Source organism: Pezoporus wallicus, unplaced genomic scaffold (assembly GCF_028554395.1).
Source record: "Pezoporus wallicus isolate ANWC-B61680 ecotype Strahan unplaced genomic scaffold, APGP_CSIRO_Pwel_v1 contig_8490, whole genome shotgun sequence".
NCBI lineage: Eukaryota > Metazoa > Chordata > Aves > Psittaciformes > Psittacidae > Pezoporus > Pezoporus wallicus.
Window position 1 is genome coordinate 941,982 of NW_026642793.1, and position 12,343 is coordinate 954,324.

General features: G+C 42.6%; 1 protein-coding gene across 3 annotated transcripts in view; it reads left to right on the plus strand.

Moving 5' to 3' along the window:
• CUNH4orf48 (chromosome unknown C4orf48 homolog) overlaps positions 1–12,343 on the plus strand; it is a 30,258-nt gene that overhangs the window by 1,643 nt on the left and 16,272 nt on the right. The window contains exons 2-4 of one of the 3 annotated variants that reach the window (XM_057432289.1): positions 722–856; positions 2,645–2,733; positions 6,879–7,090. In XM_057432289.1, the coding sequence (XP_057288272.1) occupies positions 722–856; positions 2,645–2,733; positions 6,879–6,950 (296 nt within the window). In that variant the 3' untranslated portion in view covers positions 6,951–7,090. Of the gene's footprint in view, positions 1–718; positions 857–2,644; positions 2,734–6,878; positions 7,091–12,343 lie in introns of those variants that run through there. The other 2 variants (XM_057432288.1, XM_057432290.1) reach the window with 2 other exon arrangements.

Consider the following 12,343-nt stretch of genomic DNA (forward strand, 5'->3'; position numbering starts at 1 on the left):
CAGGCTTCAGGGCATGGTATGGCCTGGCTGTGATGTTCAGCAGCAAATGGATGGCTGTAAATTAAGTTCTGAAGGCCAGATTAGGAGGGGAAACAGAAGGTGAAAAAGTTTTCATGCATTTTACCATTAGAAGTTTTTATCTATGAATTTGTGGAGATTTAATGAAAGTCTTTTCCTTCAGCTACTTTAGTAAAGGAATAAGGTTTTATCATCAGTGTGATGTGTAGTTAATGATAATGGTTACTTGGGAAAATATGGTGCACCAGCAAAGCAAACCAGAGGGTAAAACCCTCATTTCCAGGTTCAGGGGTGTTTCCTCTTGCTCTATAATGCAGCTTTGGTCTCGAAGTCTAACAGCGAGCCAGCTGTCCAGATTCATGCACTAGTTTGGGACTGTGTAGATAAAAAAAGAATTGGAGTCACAGAGCAGGCAAAACTGCTGGTATCCTGGCTTGTAAATGAAACTGAAAACTGTTTAGGACTTTCTGATGTTTTCCTTCATGTCTAGGGATATTCTCTCCCCGTTGGGTTTATGTTCACTGCTGGAAAAGTACAGAAAACTTTGGCCCATGCTGTATATCTTGGGATATTAATTTTCTGTCAAAGGAAGAGTGCCAGTGCTTTAACCATCAAGAATATAAAGTTCTCTGTCACAAACCCCTTGTACTTGTAATGTTCTCCTCACTAACTTGTTTTTATCTCTTTATAAACTGAGAAGCAGCCATTCCCAAGATGCTGGCACCCTCCCTTCTGAGAAGAGTGGTCCTTACAATTCCTTTAGTCTTTGTGGTTGCACTGCTGCTTGTGGAGCCTGTTAGATGTGATCAAGAAGCGGGAACAGCCATACCAGCTGAAAGTACGTACCACCCTCCAGTCCTCTCATACAGCATGTGCTGTAGTTTTAATTTTGCAGAACTTCACATCACTGAAGCTTGTCCAAATAATTCAGACTATTTTGGACATGTCTTGCTTATGTTGTTTTAAAACCACAATTTGATGTCATACCAGGGCTGTTTTATTCATGCATCCAATGCTCTCCAGTCTCTTACCCTTTTATCTTGCCTTTTGCTGTCTTCCTTGTACTTGGAATCGGCCACCTTTTCCTTTGTACAACCCTTTCATTGTGTTAGCCCTTTCTATGGCAGAAGTCTCCCTGTTTGATTTGCAGAGACACTTATTGAGACTTGCATTTTTCCACTGACACTGACTCTTCATGACATCTTTCATTCTTCCTAATATTTGCTGTATTGAAGTCAGTAGTTTTCATTAAAATCATTCACAAAGCAGATGCCAAGAAAGCACATGTGTCAACACCTAATCTTGCAGCCTTCAGCCACCTAATTCTTTGTTCATCTGTGTTGAGTTTATTTTATGTCATAAGTGTAATGACAGGTCCTTGCATCAAGCTGTTGATGTGGAAAATACTGTCCTCTCCTTTTGTCTGGTGCAAATATAATAGCAGCAAGGTTGGGTCATGGTACAACAGTGAGAGAGGAGATCTTCAATGCTGCTCAGTATTGATTTTGTATGTATCTGTGTTTTATCTAAGCCAGTTAAAGAATTTGGCAGGCTCCTTTTCTTCAGCAGGCAGGATTCCTGTCTGCTGCTTAGCACACAGTTCATGAGCTGGAAGCTCATGCTCCAGCTTATCAGAGGCATGTAGTAATCAGTCCAATATCCAGTATTTGCAGTATAGGCTGACAGATCCTGCAGGATTTTCTATCACTTTAGGTTTCATCCTTTACCAGACCTCAGAGAGCAAACTAAACCTGCTCTTGGAATTTCTCACTTGTGCAATATTTCCTAGGAAGTTGTCAGAGAGGCACAGGCACTGAGAAGCAAATAAGAGCATATGTAGAGCCTGATGATTCAAAGACATTTCATCGCGTCTATATTTGTTCTGTCTCAGTGCTGCTATCTGTTAAGGCACAACTTTGTGTTACATGATGATCAAGGCAGAGCAAGCCTTGTGACCTTCAGTCTGGATATCTAGATATGGGAATATTATCTTAAACACTGCAATTAGTCCAGAATGCAGCATTTCTGCTTATCAGCAATGCCCAGCAATGACAGGATGTTGTGTTTATCTGCTGCTTGCTTCACTGGCTTTGGACAGAGCTGTATCGTGTTCAGTTAGAGGCAAAGTGATCTGTCTTTGTGATATTGTAGTCAATTTTCTTCCATTAGCTTTATATTTAGAGCTCAAGTTTGTGAGATCAGGACATAAGATTTCCCAGAGAGCAGGCTCATGCTTTCAGAGGTGATTTCTGAACAATCTGAAGATGAGGTTCAAAATGTGCTCAGGGTTGGAGGAGCCAAATGAAAGACTCAGTTATGGGTTTAGTGTCTCCACTATGAACTGCGACAAGAGAAGGATCAGGGGAGCAGCAATAAAGGAAGAAGAAAATTTTTAGTGCAAATTTATTGAAGTAATTCTTTTGTCACTGAGAGACTGGGTGACCACCATGATGCACCATTTACCATAGCCTGGATTGTTTAAGAACACATACACTAGTGCACACCCTAAGGACTCTTTCCTGTAGCTCTTCTTCATACTCAAAAGCTCTGTTTATTCCTTCTACTTAATACTTGATGCCATATATTTATGATTCTCTACTAAATACTCTACTAAATGTTCTCCTAGGTCGTCCCTGTGTTGACTGCCATGCATTTGAATTCATGCAGAGGGCTCTGCAGGATTTAAAGAAGACGGCATATAACCTAGACACACGGGTATGGAAACATTCCATTTCATTGTTCTTACTATGGAAGAAAATGCTGTGGATAAAAGTAAACCAGGATTTTGCATGGAATACTTAGTTAACTGTACTGTGCTATCTTCTGAGGTGAGGCTGGGTGATCACATTTCACCTCTCTATATGATAATCTGTGGGATTCTTCTGCCTTGGGGTATCAGAGACACTGAGGAGTTTAAGGAGTGAATTGGCAGTCCTCAGCCCTCTGTCCTCCTGCAGAGCTGCAGCTGTTCACATTGCTAGCTGTTCTCATTCCAAACGCTGAGCACACATCTTTGTTTTTATGTTAGAGGGAGTAAGGTGAGAGAATCATTTATATTTATTACCCAAAAGGAGAGAGCCAGCTCAAACAAAAAGACTACAAAAATAAAATACTGCCCTGCACATGCTTTTACCCCCGAGGAGAGGCTAAGGGAGGAAACATCATCTTTTGTAAAGTAGATACTTCTTACATTGCTCTGACTCCATAATGATGAAAAATGCCACAAAATAGAACAGTGTAGGGAATTAAACTTGTTTGGCTTGCAGTCAGTGAGGAGAATTTGCCAAGGCTGGTGTCTTCTTTCTGTGAGATAATTAAAATCTGTCTCTTGCTACTGCAACCTGCATTCTGTGACTAGCTGTGTCTCAGGAGGGTGGCTTTCCCCCCACCTCCTGTGTACCCTTTAGCTGAAGTGCTTTATCTACACTCTTGCACAGGTTTTCCAACAGAAGGCACTCGAACCTTTTTGCTGTCCTATAGTCAAGGTTGTTCACAGTTCAAAGCCTGCACTTTGAACTAGCACCTTTGAAGAATGCTTTGAGGTAACTCCAAACAGGGTCCATGATGTTTAGGTGAAAATGCAGGTGTAGGAATGAAGATGCCTGGAATTGGGCCATACTATAGAAAACAAACAAACGTTCCAGAACAACCAGATTGGTATGTAGGACATTTACACTTAAACAAAATCTGTTCAATAATTACAGGTCGATTGTATTTTGGGCTTCTTCATGAAGAAATCTTGCTAATGAATACATCTGCTCAGCAGTGCGCAGAGACCAAACAAGATGTTCAGCTTGCGCTCTAGTGGTTCCAGTGCACCTTTGCCATCTTTTACAAAGCTTTCAACTTTTCACCAGAATTTCTAAATCTTGATTCAAGAATATCTCAACTCCTAAAATCTCCTCTGCCTTTGTGGCCATGGCAGTGCCACCTTTGAGACACTTACAGCTTGCAGACCAAGAGAGAAGCTTGATAAAATATAGCTCTCCAAAGCAGGAGTAGCAGTAAAGTCTTAGAGAGAGCAACTGGGGTTTAATACTTTTTAAAAAATGAAAATAAAAGACAGGCAAGGAGAGGAAATGAGGATACAACAAAGGTTTGGTTGAGAGGAATGTCCTGTTATTGACTTCCACAGTTGTAGACCTGACAGCAAGCCTGAAAATGTGGCTCCATGGTATATTCTCACCAAAACAAACCTATTACTTCCTTTCACTTTGAAATCTAAATAATTGAATCCATATTGAGATCTTTCAGCGCCTCTGCACTAGGACAGGCCTATTCCAGTCATTAAAGGAGGAATTCTGCCTAACTCTTCAAAAGATGTGGAAATATTTAATAGTTGAGGGTTGGGTTTTTTTTGAGTTACCTTTTACAGTGTTTCAGTTCTTAGTTTTATTATTCAGTTGTGGCCCAATTTGATGCAAACTGAGAGGCTTTCAGCCACATATATATTTTACATGGACTATTTTAATCTCTTTTACTGCTTAGTGAAGCAAATGTTTCTGTCCCTGAAAATACAATTCCCTTTGTAAATATTCCCACCGGAGACACTCATTTCCTTGAAAAACCCTTTTGTTTACAGGCAAGACTTTTAGTTGATGACTAAGCAAATCTTAACTGTGTTGGAGGGGGAGTGATGCTCAAAAGCACAGAGAGAAAATTCCCATTTAATTCTTCCTGCAGATCTCACCCTGCAGGTCTTTACAGGGGAAGCCGTATAGTTTTATTGCACACCTCAAGAGTTTTCACACTTAATTTGCCCTGTGTTTATCTGCATTGTGTCTTGCAAAGCATACTGACTGTAGCCTAGGTCACATAGCCATTTATGGCGGACATAGGCTATATCATAGAATCATAGAATGGTTAGGGTTGGAAAGGACCTTAAGACCATCCAGTTCAACCCCCCTGCCGTGGGCAGGGACACCTCACACTAAACCATGGCACCCAAAGCTCTGTCCAGCCTGGCCTTGAACACTGCCAGGGATGGAGCATTCACAACTTCCCTGGGCAACCCATTCCAGTGCCTCACCACCCTCACAGTAAAGAACTTCTTCCTTATATCCAATCTAAACTTCCCCTGTTTAAGTTTGAACCCATCACCCCTTGTCCTATTGCTACAGTCCCTCTCCCCCATCCTTGTAGGTGCCCTTCAGATACTGGAGCGCTGCTATGAGGTCTCCACACAGCTTCTCTTCTCCTGGCTGAACAGCCCCAACTTTCTCAGTCCGTCTTTGTATGGGAAATGCTCCAGCCCCTGATCATCCTTGTATCAACATTATCATCCTCATATCTCCTTCCTTTCACGAGATTAGACATATCTGTAACCTACACAGATATGATGATCACTTACTGATAGACACTGTGGCTGCATTTTACTCATGCAGTGGGTGAAGTATCCCAGACCACCTCTGAGAGGCTGGCTTCTACCCATGCACATACCACCTCAGTTTGCCCCCCTCCATACTGTTTTCCACCGTTTGGTTGCTGCTGGTCCCTGGAGCAGGCTGCAGGCTGCATTAGCTGTTTTAACAGCAGTAACCAACTCTGGATGATCTCTTCTGGGAATATCTGTGGTGAACCACTCAGGCAAAGCACAGTACATGGCAGGTGCAGCTCTGATCATGAACTGGGGGGAGGGTTCTTGTACTGCTGGGAGGAAGCTGCTATCATCAAAGCCATTCATCCAGCTTACAGCCAACTCCCTACTGCATGAAAAGCTGCTCAAGACAGAGGCCAGCAGGGAGCAATAAAACAAATCCAGTCCATGAGCTACACAGGTGGCTCTAAGTCTGCACGCTAGACACTTCCTTCAAAATTCCAACCCATTTGTCAGATGGATTTACCAGCGGACATGGATTACAACTTTAAGGAGCTCAGGAACTGCATTTTAACTGGAATTTAGAAGGCTTTTTGTAGGTTCAGAATCTGGACCCTGCCCTGGTTTAGTTTTTGTGGGTTTTTTACACGTGCTTTAACCCACCAAGGGGGTAACAAATCTCTGTGCAAATGGGTTTGGGATCACTCTCAAAACAGTCAAAAAAGCTGTATTTAGTGCTATTCATTTTGTTCTTTATTCCTTTCTATACTGTCAGTGGTTATTTGGAATGTTCACAGCACATTAAGTTAGATGTGCCCATGAAAGTGAAAACAAAGGCTTGGAAATGTTATTAAAGGTACAGAAGATGGTAAGCAGCCTTGGGGCTTAGCTCCAAAGCTGTTGGCACACTGTCAACCTCCCTTATTCAAACCATTGCAAACAATGTCAGGGAGATGGTTAGAAGGTGGTGATTGAGTGTCTTTTATGTGTCTAACCAAGTCTGATCAGATGTTTCCAGTTTTGCAGGGCAGCTGATACAATCAAAAACGATATCTGATTTAATATAAACCCACAGGGCTATGTCTAGTGATTTATCATATGGGAAACAAACCTGTCCAACAGATTTTCAGGTTGTGCTGTACTAAGAAGGCTGGTGGTAAGCAGCCCAGCTCTGCTCTAAGTGCCTTTATCTGATGTGGGTCAGTGGATAACTCAGCTTTTAAAACAGAGCCTTTAATCACACAGCAATTCCATCTCATATGAGAATCACAAGACAGGCAGATTAAGGATATAGCTGGTTGCACCAGCGGGGGTTAATTTGGTGAGTGGGTTTCCCATAGCTTGTGTGTCCCATGACAATAAAGGGAAAGTCCTCTCTTGGATCAGACTGATTCTCAGCTACAGCTTCAACTCATAATAGACAAACCAAGATGAAGGTATGATGTTGATGTGAAACAGCTCTGTGTGCTCCATCACACATCTCCTGAAGCCACAAGTGCTGACAGTTGCTTTTTGATGTTGTTTTTGTTCCCCTCTCTTACAGACAGAAACTCTGCTTCTTCAGGTAGAAAAGAGAAACCTATGTGACTGTGTAACTGCAAACTTGCTGAACTGAATCCTGGAGGCCAGCTAAGGAGCATCACCTCTTCAGCGGTGTTTGAAATGCAGCTGTGTAAAAGACAGCCTTATGGAATTCATGTTGCAAGCATGTATGCCCCAATGTACAGAGGAAACTGGAGAGCTGTGTTTTATGTATTTGTCTATTCTGGGCTTGTTTTTGTTTGTTTTTTTTTTGTAAAGAGTACTCTTTTCACAGCCACTGGGTTACCAGTAAAGGCTCAGCTCAGTAAATCTGTTACTTGGTATTGAAGTGGGGGAGAAATTTACCTGCTTTGACTTTTAAATGAGACTTGGCCAAGTGTAACCCACAAGATAATTATGGCCAGCACTGCTCTAGTGGCACTTGCAGCTGGCTTTTGTCTCTAACATGAACATGTATCTACCTGTGGCAACTTACCCAGTTATATTGAGACAGGACATTGTGGTCCCTGTAGGCTTTGCCTGTGTATTAAAGATGATGGAAGTCCTTTCTGTTTACTGTCTGCACTGAGCACATATCAGGCATGTTGTAGTTCTGTCAGCTGTAATGAGGTATGTGCCATGAGGAGTTATATGTGTGCTGTACTTGGAGCAAAACGGTTTATACCTTAGTGCTGAGTTTCCTGGTATCCTGCATAAGAGTATTGTCTTCTTTAATTAAAACCTTTAGTTTCTTCTACTCCTTCCCTTAACACTCCATTTTTAACCCACTGCATCTCTAAATAGCAGGTTGAATAGATAGAATAGGAGAATAAGGATATGAGTAGGCAGCTTTGCCAGTTCCAGCTCTACTAAATGCTACCACCAGCAACTGCTCAACATCATGGTGCAGGAAAGCTCTGTGCAAGAAGTTTCTTTATGAGTTTCTTCCAGCAAGGATCTCCTGTGCCCTGTGTTCTTCACTAGGCCTGTCTACACAGCGTTGGGAGCACTGACACAGCTCATATCTGGCTGCTTGGCAGAATAAGGTAACTGCAAGCCTCCCCTGCAGCTCTACTCCCAGAGAAGGGAAAGGGGCAGCAGTCCTTACACATGGCTGAGTATTTTCTGGACTTCGTGGAGCAAAGCCCTCTTTGGAGGGCTTCAGCTGATCCTGGCTGTAGCAGATCAGAGCTTCTTGGGTTGTGCTGCACTTGGGCTGTCCTCATCTTGTTCTAGCTTGGCTGTATTCCTCTGCTTTGCTCTGGACCTGCCGTGGCTCTCCCTCTGTGCAACCTCCATTCCCTCTTCCAGTCTGGCATTGCCCTCTCTAGGCCCAGGGGTTTCTCAGTGAAGCGCTGGCCCCCAGTCCTGACGACTCTGTATGTAGTCACTGCAAGTGAGAGCAGTGGGGCTGATACTCCTCAGGTCAGCAGTCCCTTTAGGTCCAGCTGGCAGCACTTCAGGAGCAATGAGTGGCACTCCAATTTACCATGGAGTGAGTGAACATGGTGCTGAGCAACACTGGTATCTCATTCCTTGGTCCAGGGAAGACATTGTGAGGAAGGGCCTCTTTTTACTTGGGAAGCCAACATTCCCATTGCACAACTTTGAGGAAGTACCAGAAGAGCTCAGGTGGTGACAACTCAGCTCCCAAAGCTGAGTTATCTGCGGAGTGTCCACCAGGATGCTGTAATCTCAGCAGCTTGTTATAGGTGTGGACAGGAACTCAGCCATGATCAGCTGCTGGTTTTGCCAGGGGTTGAGTAATGACATGTTCTGGCACAACAGGAAACAGCAGTAAATCTTGGTGTAAATCTGCACAGACACCATCTTGAGCAAAAGAAAACCTGACCCTGTGGAAATATGTTCCTTCAGTCATTTTGCTACACCTCTACCTTCTGGTTCACATCAACAGAACTGGGGTAGTGAAGCATAGGACATGATAGCTGTTGCCCCAAGGGAAAGCAGTCAGGAGGGGAATTGATGGGGAAAGAGGAATAACATTCCAAGGAAGAGAATGACTTCCTCAGAATCTGAAAGTATTGAAGTCTTTCAGCCTGCAGAAGATCCATTAGAATCATGAATTTCCGAGTGGAAATTGCTGTATGCTCCTTTAAAGCCCACCTTACCTATTTTCCTTCAGTTGAATGACTGTTCTGCCTTACCTCTTGCTCAAACCCACCAAAGTAGCAGCAGAGTTTTGCTCAACCTCTTGGCTTTTTGCTCAAGCCTAGTTTGCTGTCCTGAGGTACTGCATAACTGTCCTAGTTACCCATGTGCTGACCATGGGATGTGCAGATTTTCTCTCCTGTGCCATAAAGAAACCTTGCACTGAGGCACTCATGAGTAGAAAACACTTGTGCATGTGAAAAAAAAATGTCTGAAAGTGATTGTTTGTCATGATACTGATCTGGGAAATGCCTTCCAAACTTATGGTCCTATGTTTCTGATGGCTCTGGCACTGTTTTGCCTCTTACAGTATTTTCTCTGCCCTCTGAAAGCCTGACATTTGTAACATGAAAAATTGAAAGGGTTACTGCTAACAGGCTTTCTCTTCCCATCATACTTGAAACTAGCACCGTGTCTCCTAAAAGAAATGTATTTTTTCCCCCAAAATTCAAAGATCCCTGTTAAATCCAAACTGTTGTTTCATATGTATTTAATAGGGCCACTGGGGGGATGTTTTTAAACTGAAAGAGGGGAGATTTAGGTTAGATATTAGGTAGAATTTCTTCCCTGTGAGGGTGGTGAGGTGCTGGCACAGGGTGCCCAAAAAAAGCTGTGGCTGCCCCATCCCTGGCAGTGTTCAAGGCCAGGTTGGATGAGGCTTGGAGCAACCTGGTCTAGTGGAAGGTGTCCCTGCCCATGGCAGGGGTGGGAAATGGATGAGCTTCAAGGTCCCTTCCAACCCAAATCATTCTATGGCTCTATCAGAACATACATGCATCCTTCTTGCTGTCCACCTTATCATGATTTATTCCCTGTACTACATCACATGATAGTCTCTTGCTTTGTGACTACACTGAAAGCTGTCTGAGGCAAAGCCATTATCGTGCCAATAGCACTGGAAGGTGGCCATCACACCTGCAGGTGCTGTGAAATCATTAAATAAAGATCACAGTGTAAAATATGCTGGCCTGTTCCTCCAGTTTCAAGCATGCTATTTGGTTTTATGCATAGGTTTGCAGTTTAATATCCATGTAGGTACCCCTTAACCTTCTAACTGCAGCTTGCTGTTCCAGCTGTGACTTTTTTCCAATAGGGAGAGGCAGAGATGGTATTTTCAAGGCCTCTAAGCTCCTGAAGAAGTGGCTTAAAACATGAGAAAAAACAGTTCCAGACATGTGTGCTGTGAGAAAGAAAAGGCAAATATCCACATATATTCTATTTCTTACATTGGTCTGCCTACACTTCTTTTTCCTGATAGTCAAGGCTGTCATATTTGATTTCTGCTCTGAACCATGGACTTGCTAAACACCTACTAATATAGCAGCTTGTCTTCATTAACCTGAGCACCTGTTGCTGTATAAATCCAAGTAAGTGATACTGCACTTTTCTGGTCATGTAAGCAACAAAACTATAGCTTGTTCTCTTTGTTGATAGACTCTGAAAATGGAACAGGACTGGCAGCTCTCTTGGTATTCTTTATATAGCTTCACTCTTCTTTTAGAGACCAAATCAACTGGAAAGGCTGCTGACTGCTGATGCAAGTTGGACTGTTCCACAGGGTAAGCAGGACACAAGGGAAGACAGTGTTCAGGTTCTTGTGTTGAGGTGGGGGGGGGTGTCTGAATAATCTGTATGTGCACATTAACAGGAGAACTTAACACTTATGTTCATGCTCAGGCCAACAGCATGGCAGCCTCAGCCCCGAGCTACACATAATTATTACACGTTTTCTAAGCATTGATGCTATATTCTTTTTTTTTTTTTAAATACTAGTACTTTATTTTTTACACTATTCCTTTATTTTATTCCCAAACTCCGTTAAACATTTGGCTATGCAAACACCAGTAGATGTCACTGACAGAGAAATGAAGGAGTCCCATCACTGAGGTATTTTTGCCCTGTGAAATGTCAATTATTGCTTTACAGCAGTTAGGGTCTTGTGTTAATTCTTAGAGAAAGTATGGCCAAAACACAGCTTCTGTGTAGCTTTAAATTCAATGAATTTTTATTGCATGACATTTTGATGTGCACATTTATCTAAGGGGCTTTTCTACAACAGAGCAAGTGTAGGAGCTTTTCTGTGTAACAGAACTGTGGCTAGTCCAAAGTAATGGAAAGGTATGCTAACATAAATTACATCTGGACTAACCTTTTATCAAACCAATGTTCATTTGGGCAAACAATACTGATAAGAGCTGTCATTTTGTGTGGCTTTGCACTGAGCCTGGTGAAACTTAGCATTTTCCTTTGCACGAATCCCAACAGACCTCAAAGTTCCCAGTCATCCCAGGTTTAGTGAGGTTATAGCTACTCAGCTCTTGACCATAACCTAAAACGATGACCGTGGTTTCACTCTGAAACCTTTTCAATTTGATATAAGGGCTGGTGAGAGACACAAACCTTGGAACCAAAGGAAAGGTCACCAGCATTTGTGAGTGCTCATAGTCAAGGCTTTCATTGGAGGCCATCCATAGTGCTCTAAGTTGACTTTCAAAGCTCTGTGCATTGGGGGTTATTTCTCTTCCCCAGTTAAAGAGAACTTCATCCATGCAGTAAATTTGATACACAGGGTTTCTTGCCTGAGCAGCTCTTACATTCATCCTGGACTATATACACTGTAATGAAGTATCTGGCTTGTGAAGAGTATCTGGTTTCAGCCAACAGCACTGAATATAACTGATGCACAATTCAGTCTTGCATCCAAGTGGGAACTGAACAATGTTTAAATGCCTTTGAGAGCTGGTGTATTACACATTTAAAGTATGGTTTGTTTTATATATGATGTAAAATCAAACTGTTTTATCTGTGGAATGCTAAACCACATCCTAGAAGTCAAAAGCTTTTCTAACATAAAATGAGATCTGCCCACCTCCCCTTTCTGTGTGCACATAAACAGAGGAGAACTGCCTCTGCCTTTTGTTCCTCTGCTTTGGATAGCCACAGAACAACATGCCCAAGTCCCATCACTTAAGACAAAAAACAGGCTCTTCCTGGCATCAGAGCACATTGGATTCAGAAGGGATTTTTACACTCAGTTCTCTAGACAGTAAAAAATGACATGCTCGTATGTTCCTAGACAGGGATAAGACTGGCAGTAGCAAGACAAATAGCTCAGCTTCATTGTCAGTGGCATTCAGACTAAGAGTACACAAACAGTACACAACCCTCGCCTATGCTGTAAATTTACCCCATGTCCAGCGCAGTGATTTCAGTTGCTGGATTTCCAGCAGTCCAATACAAACCTCAAATATAAACTAGGAAAGCTGGTATTTTGCCAATGGCTCTTACTTTTTCTTGGAAATAAAAGCCTGAGCTGAG